General features: G+C 37.3%; 1 protein-coding gene across 4 annotated transcripts in view; it reads left to right on the top strand.

Moving 5' to 3' along the window:
- SLC2A13 (solute carrier family 2 member 13) overlaps positions 1–16,909 on the top strand; it is a 531,951-nt gene that overhangs the window by 432,707 nt on the left and 82,335 nt on the right. Inside the window, exon 9 of one of the 4 annotated variants that reach the window (XM_025283991.2) lies at positions 4,829–6,512. The exons of the other annotated variants lie outside the window; for them this stretch is intronic. Within the exon in view, the coding sequence (XP_025139776.1) occupies positions 4,829–4,874 (46 nt within the window). The 3' untranslated portion in view covers positions 4,875–6,512. Of the gene's footprint in view, positions 1–4,828; positions 6,513–16,909 lie in introns of those variants that run through there. 4 annotated transcript variants of the gene reach the window in all.

Here is a 16,909-nt window from a genome sequence, read left to right as displayed (position 1 = left end):
ACTATTGTTTGTTGTTGTTCAGTCACCAAATCTTGTCTGACTCTTTGAGATTCCATGAACTGCACCATGCCAGGCTTCCTAGTCCCTCAACATCTCCTAGAGTATGCTCTGACCCATGTCCACTGAGTGGGTGATGCCATCCAGCCATCCCATCCTTTATACCCTCTTCTTCTTATGCCTTCAGTCTTTCCCAGCATCAGGGTCTTTTCATTGAGTCAGTTCTTTGCATCAGGTGGCCAAATTATAGGAACTTCAGCTTCAGCATCAATCTTTTCAATGACTATTAGGGACTGATTTCCTTTAGATTTGACTGGTTTGATCTCCTTGATGTCCAAGGGACTCTCAAGAGTTTTTTCCAGCACAGTTCAAAAGCATCAATTCTTCAGCTTGCAGATTTCTTTATGGTTCAACACTCACATTCATACATGATTACTGGAAAAATCATAGCTTTGAATATACAGACCTTTGTTGGCAAAGTCATGTCTCTGCTTTTTAATATGCTATGTTTGCCATAGCTTTTTTTCCAAGGACCAAGCATCTTTTAATTTCATGACTGAACTCACCATCTGCAGTGATTTTGGAGCCCAAGAAAATAAACTATTCTCTGTTTCTAAGTTTCCCCATCTATTTGTGATGAAGTGATGAGACCAGATACCATAATTTTGGTTTTATAATGTTAAGTTTTAACCAAGCCTTTTCACTCTCCTCTCTCAATTTCACCAAGAGGTTCTTTAGTTTCTCTTTGCTTTCTGCCATAAAGATGATGTAATCTGCATATCTGAGGTTTTCATATTGATATTTCTCCTGGCAGTCTTGATTCCAGCTTGTGCTTCATCCAGCCCAGCATTTTGCATGATGTACTCTACATATAAGTTAAGTAAGCAGGGTGACAATATACAGCCTTGACATATTCCTTTCCCAAGTTGAAACCAGTGTATTATTACATGTCCAGTTCTAACTGTTGTTTCTTGACCTGCATACAGATTTCTCAGGAGGCATGTAAGATGCCTCCTGGTATTCCCATCACTTTAAGAATTTTCCACAGTTTGTTGTGATCCGCAGAGTCAAAGGCTTTGGCGAAGTCAATAAAGCAGAAGTAGATGTTTTTCTGCATTTCTCTTGCTTTTTCTATGATCCAGCACCATGTTGGCAATCTGATCTCTGGTTCCTCTGCCTTTTCTAAATCTAGATTGAACATCTAGAAGTTCACAGTTCATGTACTGTTGAAGTCTCACTTGGACAATTTTATTAGTATATGTTCAATTCAGTTCAGTACAGTTGCTCAGTCGTGTCCAACTCTTTGTGACTCCATGGACTGCAGCACGCCAGGCCTTCCTGACCATCACCAACTCCCAGAGTTTACTCAAACTTAAGTCCATTGAGTCGGTGATGCCATCCAACCATTTCATCCTCTGTCATTCCCTTCTCCTGCCTTCAATCTTTCCCAGCATTAGGATCTTTTCAAATGAGTCACTTGTTCACATCAAGTGGCCAAAGTATTGGAGTTTCAGCGTCAGCATCATTCCTTCCAATGAATATTCAGGACTGATTTGTTTTAGAATGGACTGGTTGGCTCTCCTTGCAGTCCAAGGGACTCTGAAGAGTCTTCTCCAACACCACAGTTCAAAAGCGTCAATTCTTCGGCATTCAGCTTTCTTTATAGTCCAACTCTCACATCCATACATGACTACTGGAAAAGCCATAGCTTTGACTAGACATACATTTGTTGGCAAAATAATGTCTCTGCTTTTTAATATGCTGTCTGTGTTGGTCATAACTTTTCTTCCAAGGACCAAGCATCTTTTAATTTCATGGCTACAGTCACCATCTGCAGTGATTTTGGAGCCCAAAATAAAGTCTCTCACTGTTTCCGTTATTTCCCCATCTATTTGCCATGATCTTAATTTTCTGAATGTTGAGCTTTAAGCCAACTTTTCACTCTCCTCTTTCAATTTCATCAAGAGGCTCTTCAGTTCCTCTTCACTTTCTGCCATAAGGGTGATGTCATCTGCATATCTGAGGTTATTGATATTTCTCCCAGCAATCTTGATTCCAGCTTGTGCTTCATCCAGCCCAGCATTTCACATGATGTACTCTGCATGTAAGTTAAATAAGCAGGGTGACAATATACAGTCTTGACATACTCTTTCCCTATTTGGAACCAGTCTTTTGTTCCATGTCCAGTTCTAACTGTTGCTTCCTGACCTGCATACAGGTTTCTCAAGAGGCAGGTCAGGTGGTCTGGTATTCCCATCTCAGAATTTTCCAGTTTGTTGTGATCACTGTAGATTGAACATTCTTTGGGATTAGAATGAAACTGACCTTTTCCAGTCCTGTGGCCACTGCTGAGTTTTCCCAATGTGCTGCCATATCGACTGCAGCTGTTTAACAGCATCATATTTTAGGATTTAAAATAGCTCATCTGGAATTCCATCACCTCCACTAGCTTTTTCATAGTGATGCTTCCTAAGTTCCACTTTACTTCTCATTCCAGGGTGTCTGGCTCTAGGTGATTGATTATTCCATCATGGTTATCTGGCTCATTAGACCTTTTTGTATAGTTCTTCTGTGTATTCTTGCCACCTCTTCTTAATATCTTCTGCTTCTGTTAGGTCCATATCATTTCTGTCCTTTATTGTGCCCATCTTTGCGTGAAATGTTCTCTTGGTATCTCTCATTTTCTTAAATAGATGTCTAGTCATTCCCCCATTCTATTGTTTCCTTTATTTTTTTGCACAGATTACTTTGGAGGGCTTTCTTTTCTCTCCTTGCTATTCTTTAGAAATCTGCATTCTGATGGCTATATCTTTCCTATCCTTCTTTGCCTTTTGCTTCTCTTCTTTTCTCAGCTATTTGTAAGGCCTCTTCAGACAACCATTTCTTTTTCTGGGGTTGATTTTGGTCTCCGCCTACTGTACAATGTCATGAACCTCCATCCATAGTTCTTCAGGCACTCTTGTCTATCAAATCTAATCCCTTGAATCTATCAGATCTAATCCCTATTTGTCACTTCCACTCTATAATTGTTAGGGTTTGTTTTAGGTCATACCTGAATGGTCTAGTGGTTTTCCTTACTTTCTTAAGTCTGAACTTGGCAATAAAGAGTTCACGGTCTTAGCCACAGTCAGCTCCTGGTCTTGTTTTGGCTGACCATATAGAACTCCATCTTTGGCTGCCAAGAATATAATCAATCTGATATGGGTATTGACCGTCTGGTGATGTCCATATGTAGAGTCATCTCTTGTGTTATTGGAAGAGGTTGCTTGCTATAACCTGTGTATTCTCTTGGCAAAACTCTCTTAGCCTTTGCCCTGCTTCATTTTGTACCCCAAGGCCAAACTTGCCTGTTACTCCAGGTATCTCTTGACTTCCTACTTTTGTATTTCAGTCCCCTATGATGAAAAAGACATCTTCTTTGGTGTTAGTTCTAGAAGGTCTGTAGGTCTTCATAGAACCTTTCAGCTTCAGCTTCTTCAGCATTAGTGTTTGGGGCACAGACTTGGACTACTGTGGTATCTAATAGTTTCCTTGGAAATAAACATAGATCATTCTGTCGTTTTTGAGATTGCACACAAGTAATGAATTTTGGACTCTTCCATAGACTATGAAGGCTACTCCATTTTTTCTAAAGGATTTTTGCCCACAGTAGTAGATATCATGGTTATCTGAATTAAATTCACTGATTCTGATCCATTTATTTCACTGATCCCTAAAATTTCAGTATTCACTCTTGCCATCTCCCGTTTGACCACTTCCAATTTACCTGATTCAATTACCTAACATTCCAGGTTTGTATGCTATGTTGTTCTTTGCAGCATCAGACTTTATTTCCATCACTAGTCATATCCACAACTGGGTGTTATTTTCACTTTGGCTCCATCTCTTCATTCTTATTTCTCTACTCTTCCCCAGTAGCATATTGGTCACCTACCGACCTGGGAAGTTCATCTTTCATTGTCATATCTTTTTGCCTTTCATACTGCTTATGGGTTTCTCAAGCCAATAATACTGAAGTGGTTTGCCATTGCCTTCTCCAGTGAACCACGTTTTGTCAGAACTCTCCACCATGACCCATTCATCTCGGTTGGCCCTACATGGCATGGCTCATAGTTGCATTGAGTTAGACAAGGCTGAGATCCATGTAATCAGTTTGGTTAGTTTTCTGTGATTGTGGTTTTCATCCTTTCTGACCTCTAAAGATAAGGATAAGAGGCTTGTGGAAGCCTCCTGATGGGAAGAACTGGCTTTGGGGGAATCTGGGTCTTGTTCTGATGGACAGGGCCATGATCAGCATAATTTTCTGTTGAGGGGTGGGTCTGTGTTCACTACCTGTTGTTTGGCCTAAGGCCAAGCAATGGTACGGGTATGGTAATGGCAACCTCCTTCAAATGGGCTTATGCCAGCACTGTTGTATTCAGTGCCCCTACCCTGTGGCAGGCCACTGTCAACCCAGGCCTCCACTGAAGATTCTTGGACACTCAAAGGCAAGTCTTGATCAGTCTCATGTCGGGTCACTGCTTCTTTCTCCTGGGTCCTGGTACCCACAGGTTTGTTTGTGCCCTCCAAGAGTTTCTTTCCCCAGTCCTATGGAAGTTCTATAATCAAATCCCACTGGCCTCCAAAGTCAAATTCCCTGGGGGTTCTCAGTCCCTTTCCCGGATCCCCAGGTTAGGAAATCTGGTGTGGGTCCTAGAACTTTCATAACAGTGCAAGAACTTCTTTGTTATAATTATTCTCTAGTTTGTGGGTCATCTGCCTGGTTCACTGTGTGGTGGGGCTACTAGCAACCTCCTCTAAGAGAACTTATGCCACACTCCCTGCCTCCCAGGTCTGCTGCAGCCAGAACCCCTGTCCCCACAGAAAGTCACTGCTGACCCGTCTGTCTGCAAGAGACACTCAAACACTCAAAGGCAGATTTGGCTCAGTCTCTGTGTGATACCTGGTGGCTAAGATGGTAAAGAATCTGCCTAGGTTCCACCCCTAGGTTGGGAAGATCCCCTGGAGAAGGAAATGGCTACCTACTGGAGAAGGAAATGGCTACCCATTCAATCTTGCCTGAAGAATTCCATGGACAGAGATATCCGATATCTTGGAAGCAGTGAACGTTTGGCAAATAATTCTTGATAATAGTGTTACAATTTTGCTCCTTTAAATAAAAATTAAGAAGTAAATAGTCTATGTCTTTTACAGTTAAACCAAGAAACATGTTTAGTGCTGCTGCTTATTTAAGCTTGAATATGTCTATGTGTTTATTTCTGGAACTCAGGAAACAGTCTGTGTCTGTTACCGAGACAGTCTGTTAAGGCAGCTCAGGAAACGGTCTGTCTGTTACAGAGCTTACCCAAGGATCTAGAATGTGCAGAGAAAACAAACAGAAGTTTATCAACATCTGTATATAGATAGATAGATGTTAATATAAGAAGCTCAGAAATGAGTAAAGGTGGCTTAGAATTCAAGCTTATGTAGCATTTTCAACAAAGGACAATAAATTTTAGAAAAGTTTAAAAAGACAAAAGCAAATATCTTGAGTCTCTAGAGGTGGCAAACTATAGGAAGGCAAATAAATGGGAAGCAATGGGAGATCAAGGCTTGTTGGTAAAATTTGTTACATAGGTTCGTCTAGTGCCAACTCCAGGCTGATAAGAGTCTACTGTTGTCCACATGATTAACGTTTGTCCTTCTTGATAGAGAGAGAAGGAGGGATGTACTTCTAAATTTATGTCCTGTTTTTAGGAAAATAAGGGAAAGGCAGAATGCTTTTCCTGGAGAAGGAAAATGGCAACCCACTTCAGTATTTTTGCCTGGGAAATCCCATGGACAGAGGAGCCTGGAAGGCTCCCTGACTGCAGTCCATAAAATAACAAAAGTCCAACACAACTTAGTGACTAAACCACCACCACAGCTTTTGCTGTTTCTTAATTGCCTTTAGATCAAAATAATTTTTATATTAAAAAGGCTATTTTGGCTTGACATATTTTGGTTTCCTTGATTTGGTATAATAAAGAGAGATCACATACCTTAGGGATATCATTTGGGTCAGAGGAGCAGCCCAGGGAAGCTCAGTGGCAGAATACAAATGCAGGAAGTAAATTAGAAAGCATGAGGAGAAGGTAAAGAGCTGGAAAATGTTATCATAAAGATATTCATATTGGAAGGGCAAAGTAGATAAGAATCTGGAGAAATAGAATGAAGATAAAATAGTGCAAACATAGACAAGTTCCAGGAAGGCAGCTCAGGAAACACAGTGAACATAGGCAGCCTTTCCTGTGGTTAAGTTTTTTCTCATCTGCAAATCTCTCTTATCTGGGCAAGAAACTGCCTTTGAAGTAAGCAGAATTGTTCTCGGTGTTGGAAAAGTCTCATAAAATTAACAGCTTTGGATTTTTCTTACAGATTTAATGTTTTACAGCTATATATTAGGGCTTCCCTTGTGGCTCAGTCTGTAAAGAATCTGCCTGCAATGCAAGAGACCCTAGTTCGATTCCTGAGTCAGGAAGATTACCTTGAGGAGGGCATGGCAACCCACTCCAGTATTTTTGCCTGGAGAAACTCCATGGACAGAGGAGCCTGGTGGGCTACAGTCCATAGGGTCACAAAGAGTCGGACATGACTGAGCCACTGAGCACCGCACAGCACAGCACAGTAGTATATATTAATATATTGTGTGTGTTGTGTGTGTTAGTCGCTCAGTCATGTTCAACTCTTTGAAACCCTGTGGATTGTAGCCCACCAGGCTCCTGTGCCCATGGGATTTTCCAGGCAAGAATACTAGAGTGGGTTGCCATTTCCTTCTCCAGGGGATCTTCCCAACCCAGTTATTGAACCTAGGTTCTCCTGCATTGCAGGCAGATTCTTTACTGTCTGAGCCACCAGGAAAATCATTAATACATTGGGTATAGATATTTCTTAAATATATATTTAACATATAAAAAAACTAAAGATAAAATACTATGTATAAAATCAGATATTATTATCTACTTTGTACAAATAACTTTATGAATGTAGATGAAGTGTAGTATAACTTTGTTTAATTAAACTGCTTTACAGTCATCAGTTTCTTTTCTCAACTGGTTTCTATCAATTCTTCATGTCTTATAGTGCAACCATTTCATTTCAGGCAAGGAACTGTTTTCTGCTTTAGATGAGGAGGTGATATAATATAAATTACTGAGAGCCTAAATTTTTAGAATATGTAATCCACAACTGGGAGCTGTCAGAGCCCTTCTAAAATTGAAACAGAAATGGAGCTTATCACACTGTGAATTTACTTGTGATTTGTAACAGCAGTGTTACCTTGACTGATGATCTTCTTCATCACACCCCACATATACACACCACTCCTAAAATGAGTGACATAAAACTGGTTGTGAATTAATCTGAATCTTTGGAAAGACACTTTCTAGCCCTTGTGAACTGGAGTACTCCTGAGTGAGATGTTCAAAGAAGTTAGTATTTTCCCAGTACCATTCATTCTTCTTTATCTCTCAGCTCAAAGAATTGAATGAGATATTCTGTGCGTGCTGTTTTATAAAGAAAAGTCACTCACTACCTACGTATTCTTTTCCCTTCATTCAAGAAGTTTGTGACTTTTGGCATTCTAAAATTGTGAATAACCCAAACTACAGTGGAATAATAATATACTTATCCAAGAGAAATGATCAGGCACACCTCATGTATTTGATATAAAACAAGTTCAGACCATCTGATCCTCTATACCTTATTTTTTTATTAAATTCTTTCAAACTCTTAAAATTAATAATATTCAGAGTTCTAAATTCAATAAAGCATTGCTTATCATCAACTTACACCTAAGAGTTAAGTAGAATGAAAATGAATGGATAGAGGTTCTGGCAGCATAGCCCATAGAGACGTAGGGAAGGACAGGTTTGTTTGTATTTGTTTGTTTGCTTTTTAACCTAGTGTTTTTTTTTTTAATTTATATGAATTTTCCTTTATATTCTAAAATATAGCATGTTCAGCTTAGTATTATAACTGTTATTACTTATCCATTAATTTTTCTAAACAACCCAGCCTACCATCTCATACTTTATCCCATCATTTAAAAAAGGAAAATCTTTGTTCTTTGGAAATATGCTTTTATTCTGTAGAACATGTGGTAATTTCAGAAGCATACAATAAAAAACATAGACCCATCCTGGAAACAAACACTCAGTTCACTAAAATTTTAAGAGGAATAGGCAAACTCTAGTGAAACTATTTCAGGCTTTTTCATTAGAATACCTGTGCCTCATTGATTTAAATGCTATAGTTAGAATTTTGTCAACACTGGATCTACAGTATAGCTAACTGAATAATACTTGAACATCTAATTAAATTTCTTGAACAAAAATATTGCTCTGAACAAAGAAGAAAATATTTTGTAAGCCTCTGGATTTATAATATTACCAATTGATTTGAAATGTAAACACTGAAAGTTTATTTTACGTCTCCAGTTTTTTTGGCTACATTTATTTTATATGTGGCTGTCTTATAGACTGATATAATTTATCAACTAAAATAGCAGTTAATTATTTTTTCCAGACTGGAAATATGGGAAGTTATTTCATTATAGCTAGCATATAATAAGATACTTTCCCCCTATTATTTCAAAGCACCCTATTCTCAGCCACTTAAATATTACTGCTCTCCAATACTTTATCTATAACCTACAATTATTTATGTTGCATTATGCTTATTTATATACCTGTTTTCCTCTAACTATCATCAAACTGGAAGTGTCTCAAGGGTAGAGTTGAGATAATATTGTTCTATCTGCCAGATATTTTGCCTGGCCCGTAAGAATCTCTCAGTATGTGTGACTATTGTTGAAAGTATAGTAATAAAATGAGAGTCCAGCCACCAGTCCTCTAGGTGTTTTGACAAAGAATCTGTCAATTTCATTCTTCTGGATGATTTTGTGTCATATGGACAAGGCCAGACTTTTTTGAGAAACTTAGAGTAGAAACGTCAGTAGTTAGCAATAAAGGTCATGATATCATCATATCCACTATAGCTCACAGGATTCTAAGCCTTATTCTATTTCCTCTTTTTCTATTTCTGACTCATAGTTGAGTATATGGGATTTTGGATGTTTTTTTCAAAGTTCTAAAATCAGTTGCTCTCTGGTATAACAGAAAGAAAGAACAATATGGAGTCAGAAGACTGATTTTTGTCTGTACTCAGTAACTAACCACAGTATGCCCTTGGGTCATTTTACTGTCTTTCATCGATTTGCTTATTGTTAAAAGGAAAGGAACGATTTTACTCGCCATGCAGAATCATTGAAAAATCAAATGAAAATATGTGTAAAAAGAATATATACACTTGATTAAAAAGACCTGATTATAAATCTCATTTCCACAATCTATAGATAACTTCTATAATCTGAGCTAACTTCCTGATTTTACTGTGTAAACTGGAATTGCATACCTATTTGGCAAATATAAAATTTTTAATTTTCTTTCTTAAGCATGAAAGTATTTTGAGGTAAAAAGAGTTATTTTCCCTATAAATGCATTTTTAAGTTTGTGAGAACTTTTGTCAATTCATTTTCACTGAATCTTACACAGTTATGCTTAGTATTATCAGAATTTTTATTAAATTTCTTTGGTGAGTATGTTATTTGATGACATAATAATATCAGTTCAAGCCTTCTTTTATTTTTCTCAAAGTAATAGATGTTCCACTTTATCCTCTATTTGCAAAAAGTTTAAGCTGGTAAAAAAAAAAAAAGGTACACTGAAGAAATTATAAATAATTCATTAAATGTTATTAATAAGTGTATTCCTCATAAATGGTCAACTGCCATCTCTACATGTAGCTCATTTTCTTGAGTGGTAAAGTAATGACACTCAAACTCCAGTAGTACAATCTACCCCAGAATGACTGGTTAGTTTTTTGAAGTCTTGTCCCTACTCTTCACATTTTACATTAATTTAGCCCTACTTGTCCTAAAGAAATAAACAATATTGTGCGGGCAAAATTTAAGAGAATATTCATGAGCAGTTTTCCACCTCTTGAAAGAAGTGATTATGTCCTTACACCATTTGGCAATATAATATTGGTGAAGCAATAGGAAATCACTCATACTGGAATTTGTCCAAAGTTGAAATTTTAAAATATGGAGTTACCTAAGATTTGTCAGGGTAGGTATAAGAGAATTTCCAAGATTGACATTCTTCAGTATAAAATGGAAACCCCAGTTCAAAAATGTATACAGTGTAAGAGCTCTATTTAATTAAAATTTCAAATTAAATCTTTTAAATTATTATTTTTAATTTTAAATCAAATGGAAGTAGTGGTGGAATTCAGAGATGGTGGTAGTAGCAGCAATGTTTTTAAATCTCCCTGAACTCTTTCATTCCTACTATCTGAATAAAAGCAAACAATTGAAAGGAATGACCTTATTTGAATCTTAATTCAAACAAACTGAAAAAAAAAAAATCTTTTAACAATTCAACCAGAGAAATCTGAACAGTGATTGGCTATTTAATGATATTAAGAAATTGCTAATTTTTTAGATGCAGTAATTATATTGCTTTTATATTTTTAACAGTCCTTGCAGAGATACATATTGAAATAGTTACAGTTGAAATATAGATACTGCAGATTTGGTTCCAGATCATTGCAGTAAAGCAAATATCACAATAAAGAGAGTCGCACAATTTTTTGTTTCTCAGTGCATGTACACGTTATGTTTGCACTATACTGCAGTCTATTAAATATGCAATAGCATTATGTCTAGAAAACAATGTAATTATCTTAATTTTAAAAGCACTTTATTGCTGGAAAATGTTAACCAAAATGTTAAGACAGAGTTGCTACAATCCTTCAATTTCTAAAAAATTAAGTATCTGTGAAGCACAATAAAAGGAGGTGTGCCAGTAATATTATCTGGAATTTGCCTATAAATAATCTGAGAGAGATGAGAATTAATGGGTGTGTAGATTTGGGGGGATTTAGGAGGAGAGGCTGCACCACACTGCTTATGGGATCTTAGTTCCCCACATAGGGATTGAACCTTGGCCTTTGGCAATAAGGCTATGGAGTCCTAACCACTGGACCTCCAGGGTAATTTCCCAGTGGGTGTTTAGATGAAACAGAATTGTCTTTGCATTTATAGTTGTTGAAGGTCTTTATTATGGATATATCAGATTAATAATACTCATCTTTTGAGTACATATGAGCATATTTGTAGTAAAAGAAAAAGTTAATGTTATATCAAAATAACTTGATTTTAGTTTAGATCAATGACTAAAAATTAAAATACAAAATGATAGTTAAGCAAATAGAAGTGATGAAGTAGAATATGAAAATATATGTAGTTAAGGCAACAGAAATCATTAAAAAAGAAGAGAAAAATAACAAAGGTCAGATAAGAGAAATACAAGACAAACAGATGGTAGATTTAAACTAATTGTATTAATAAACTACTTTAACTGTAAATGATCTAGAAACTCCAAATGAAAATGAGAAACTGTCCAAGTAGATTTGGCTAACAAACACATGAAAAGATGCTCAACAACACTCATTATCAGAGAAATGCAAATCAAAACCACAATGAGGTACCATCTCATGGCTGTCAGAACAGCTGCCATCAAAAAGTCTACAAACAGTAAATACTGGAGACGGTGTGGAGAAAAGGGAACCCTCTTACACTGTTGGTGGGAATGCAAACTAGTACAGCCACTATGGAGAACAGTGTGGAGATTCCTTAAAAAACTGGAAATAGAACTACCATATGACCCAGCAATACATACCAAGAAAATCGGACACACACACCAAGAAAACCGGAATTGAAAGAGATGCATATACCCCAGTGTTCATTGAAGCATTGTTTATTAAGCTAGGACATGGAAGCAACCTAGATGTCCATCAGCAGATGAATGGATAAGAAAGTTGTAGTACATATGCACAATGGAGCTATTAAAAAAAAAAAAACATGCATATGAGTCAGTTCTAATGAGGTCGATGAAACTGGAGCCTATTACACAGAATGAAGTAAGGCAGAAAGAAAAGCACCAGTATATTAATGCATATATATAGAATTTCAGTTCAGTTCAGTTCAGTCACTCAATTGTGTCCGACTCTTTGTGACCCCATGAATCACAGCATGCCAGGCCTCCCTTGAATGACGAACCTATATGCAAGACAGCAAAAGAGATACAGATGTAAATATCATTGGACTTTGTGGGAGAAGGCAAGGGTGGGGTGATTTGAGAGAATAGCATTGAAACATGTGTATTACCTTATGTGAAATAGATGACCAGTCCAAGTTCGATGCATGAAACAGGGTACTGAAAGCTGATGCACTGGGACAACCCAGAGGGATGGGATTGGGAGGGAGATAGGAGGGGTTTCAGGATGAGGAGACACATGTACACCCATGGCTGATTCATCTCAATGTATGTCAAAAACCACCACAATATTGTAAAGTAACTAGCGTCCAATTAAAATAAATAATTTTTTTAAAGCAGTATTTAACTATTTTCTGTCTAGGGGAGAAAAAGCAATTTAAATATAGAGACATTTATGAGTTTAGAAGAGAAGGGATAGGAATATCATTAGATACAAAGAGAGACACTTCATAATAATAAAAGGGCCAATTCATCAAGAAGACATAAAAATCTTAAATGTATATTTCTCTAATAGCAGAGTTCAAAACTGCATAAAGCAAAAACTAGATCCAAAATTATAATTGGAGTTTTTCACCACTCTCTCAGTAGTTTATAATACAGACAAAAATAATAAAGATATGGAAGACTTGAACAGTACTATCAGCCAATGAGACCTAGCCAACTTTATATTTATAGAACATTTCACCCAACAATAGCACAATACATACTCTTTTCAATGGAACATTACTAAGGCCTGTAGTATTCTGAGTTATAAAACAAGTTTCAGGAAGTGTTAAATAATTAAGTTCATATAAAGTGCATTCTCAGACCACAATAAATTTAACTTCAAAATCAATTTTAAAAAAAGTTTTCACAAAAATTTTCTACATATAGGAAATTAAACAACACACTGCCAAGTAGCCCATGGTGTAAAGAAGTCATAGGGTAAATTAGAAAATATTTTCAACCCACTAAAAATGAAAAGACATCAAAAATCTTGGGATGCAGCTTAACGCAATGCTTGGGGCAAAAGTATGGTTTGCAGTAATTATATTAGAAATTAAGAAAGATCTAAGATCAATGATCTAAAAATTTCCAATTATGAAGCTAGAAAATGAAGAGCAAATAAAACCCATAGTAAGTAGAAGAAAAGAAAGGATACATAAAAATCAATAAAATAGAAAACAGGAACAATAGATAACATAAATATAATCAAAAGCTATTTTTAAAGAGCAATACATTTGATTAAGTTATACCTCAACTCATCAAGGAGTAAAAAACAGAGCGAACATATAACTCATTAGAATTGAAAGAGAAGACTTAGATGAAGTGGACAAAACCTTAGAAGACACAAATTATCAAAACTGACACACACAAAAATTGAAAACTTAAATCACCTTATATCTATTTTATTGATTTATCCTCTGAAATCAATCAATATAATTCATCTTACAATAGATTAAAGGTAAAAGTACTTATAATCATCTCAGCATATACAGAAAAAGTTTTTGATAAAATTCAATACCAATTTGTGATTAAAAATATTCTCAAAGGATAGTATTAGAAGAAAGCTTCCTAAAACTGAAAAGATATTTGTGGGAAAACCATACCACTAACATCATACTTTATGGTGAAAACAGTATTTTCCCTCTAACATTGAGAACAAGGTAAGAATATCTATTTCTACTACTTCTATGAAAAATTTTATTGGAAATCTTAGCTGGTATAATAAGGAAAGAAAAAGCATGCAAGCTGGAAAAGGTGTATTCTATTTTCAGATTATACTATTTTTACACAAGAGCTATTAAAACAAATAAATGATGTTCCGTTCGATTCAGTTCAGTCAGTCAGTCATGTCCCTTGGAGTGGGAAATGGCAAACCTCTCCAGTATTCTTGCCTGGAAAATTCCATGGGTTTGCAAAGAGTCAAACATGACTGAGCCACTGAGCATACACACACATCAACATCATACAGTGTGAGATGGTTCCTTTGTCTCCCCCCTTCAGTCTACATAACTCAACAAAGGATCACAAAACACCAAGATACTGGAGAGACCTGTGCATTTGAACATGGGTAGATTGGAACACATAGAGGAGGCAGAACCAGGGAAACAGTGGTGCCCCAATCCTGGTCCTTGGCTGCAATGGAGACACCCATGATCCCAACTCTCCCCACCACTTTCTCCCTCCCATAGTGGTGGTGCCCATGACCCAGGTGACCCCAGACATGGCAGAGGAGCCCTCCATCACCATGCCCTCAGGGTGACAACAATACCATTAATAGCGGCAGCAGCACCCAAGGTACCAGGAACCCTGGAGGAACTAGCAGCAAAGACAAGGGCACAAGGGACACTTCTGGCAGAAGCAGTAGAGGGTGGAAAGTGCTGGTTCTCCAGTGCATCCAGAAGCAGCCCAGATGAGGGATACCAAAAACTTGTGTTATAATGCCACCTACTGAAAAACAAAGGCCTCTAATTATCAGTCTGTTCAATTGTTAAAACCAGAACTTTACCATTCCATTTACCATTGTATCAAAAAGAATAAAATACCTAGGAATAAGCCTGCCTAAGGAGACAAATGACCTGTACTTTGAAAACCATAAGATGCTGATGAAAGAAATTGAAAAAGACACAAACAGATGGAAAGATATATCGTGTTTGTGGATTGGAATAATCAATATTGTCAAAATGACTATACTACCCAAGGCAATCTACAGATTCAAAGCAATCCCTATCAAAAGAATTTTAGAATTTGTATAGAGACACAAAAGGCCCCAAATAGCCAAAGCAATCTTGAGAAAGAAACATGGAGCTGGAAAAATCAGGCTCCCTGACTTCAGACTATACGACAAAGTTACAATCATCAGAACACTACAGTACTGGACCAAAAATATAAATATAGATAATAGAACAGGATAGAAAACCTGGAAATAAACCCACACACCTATCGTCAGTTAATCGATGACAAAGGAGGAAAGACTACACAACATTGGAAAGACATTCTCTTCAACAAATAGTTCTGGAAAAATTGCACAGCTACATGCAAAAAAAAAAAAAAAAAAGAAGAAGTTAGGTTATTCTTTAGCATCATACACAAAAATAAGCTCAAAATTGGTTGAAGACCTAAATGTGAGACCAGACACTGTAAAACTCCTAGAGGAAAACGTAGGCAGAACACTTTCTGACATAAACCACAGCAATATCTTTTTCAACCCATCTCCCAGATAATGGAAATAAAAACAAAAATAAACAAATGGGGCCTACTTAAACTCAAAAGTGTTTGCATAGCAAAGGAAACAACAAACAAAACAAAGAAAACCCACAGACTGGGGGAAAATATTTGCTCAAATAATGTGACCAACAAGGGACTAGTTCTCAAATTTACAAACAGCTCGTGATGCTCAACAGCATTAGAACAACCCAGTCCATAAATGGGCTGAAGACCTAAATAGATATTTCTCCAAATAAGAAATACAGATGGCCAATAGGCACATGAAAAGATGTTCAACATTGCTCATTATTAGAGAAATACAAGTCAGAACTACAATGATATAGCACATAATACCAGTCAGAATGACTATCATCAAAAAATCCACAAACCAAGAAATGCTGGAGAGGGTGTGGAAAGAAGGGAACCCTCCTACACTATTGGTGGCAATGTAAATTGGCATAGTCATTATGGAGAACAGTATGGAGGTTCCTTAAAAAACTAAAAATAGAGCTACCATCAGGTCAGATCAGTCGCTCAGTCGTGTCCGACTCTTTGTGACCCCATGAACCGCACCATGCCAGGCCTCCCTCTCCATCACCAGCTCCGGAGTTCACTCAGACTCATGTCCATCGAGTCAATGATGCCATCCAGCCATCTCATCCTCTGTCGTCCCCTTCTCCTCTTGCCCCCAATCCCTCCCACCATCAGAATCTTTTCCAATGAGTCAGCTCCTCGCATGAGGTGGCCAAAGTACTGGAGTTTCAGCTTTAGCATCATTCCTTCCAAAGAAATCCCAGGGCTGATCTCCTTCAGAATGGACTGCTTGGATCTCCTTGCAGTCCAAGGGACTCTCAAGAGTCATCTCCAACACCACAGTTCAAAAGCATCAATTCTTCGGCGCTCAGCCTTCTTCACAGTCCAACTCACATCCATACATGACCACAGGAAAAACCATAGCCTTGACTAGACGGACCTTTGTTGGCAAAGTAATGTCTCTGCTTTTGAATATACTATCTAGGTTGGTCATAACTTTCCTTCCAAGGAGTAAGCGTCTTTTAATTTCATGGCTGCAGTCACCATCTGCAGTGATTTTGGAGCCCAGAAAAATAAAGTCTGACACTGTTTGCACTGTTTCCCCATCTATTTCCCATAAAGTGATGGGACCGGATGCCATGATCTTTTTCTGAATGTTGAGCTTTAAGCCAACTTTTTCCCTCTCAACTTTCACCTTCATCAAGAGGTTTTTTAGTTCCTCTTCACTTTCTGCCATAAGGGTGGTGTCATCTGCATATCTGAGGTTATTGATATTTTTCCCATCAACCTTGATTCCAGCTTGTGTTTCTTTCAGTCCAGTGTTTCTCATGAGGTACTCTGCATATAAGTTAAATAAACAGGGTGACAATATACAGCCTTGATGTACTCCTTTTCCTATTTGGAAACAATCTGTTGTTCGATGTCCAGTTCTAACTGTTGCTTCCTGACCTGCATACAGATTTCTCAAGAGGCAGATCAGGTGGTCTGGTATTCCCATCTCTTTCCGAATTTTCCACAGTTGATTGTGATCCACTCAGTCAAAGGCTTTG

Source organism: Bubalus bubalis, chromosome 4 (genome assembly GCF_019923935.1).
Source record: "Bubalus bubalis isolate 160015118507 breed Murrah chromosome 4, NDDB_SH_1, whole genome shotgun sequence".
In the NCBI taxonomy this organism is placed as follows: Eukaryota; Metazoa; Chordata; class Mammalia; order Artiodactyla; family Bovidae; genus Bubalus; species Bubalus bubalis.
The sequence above is the reverse complement of the archived record's forward strand: the minus strand, read 5'-3'. Positions and strand labels throughout refer to the sequence as shown.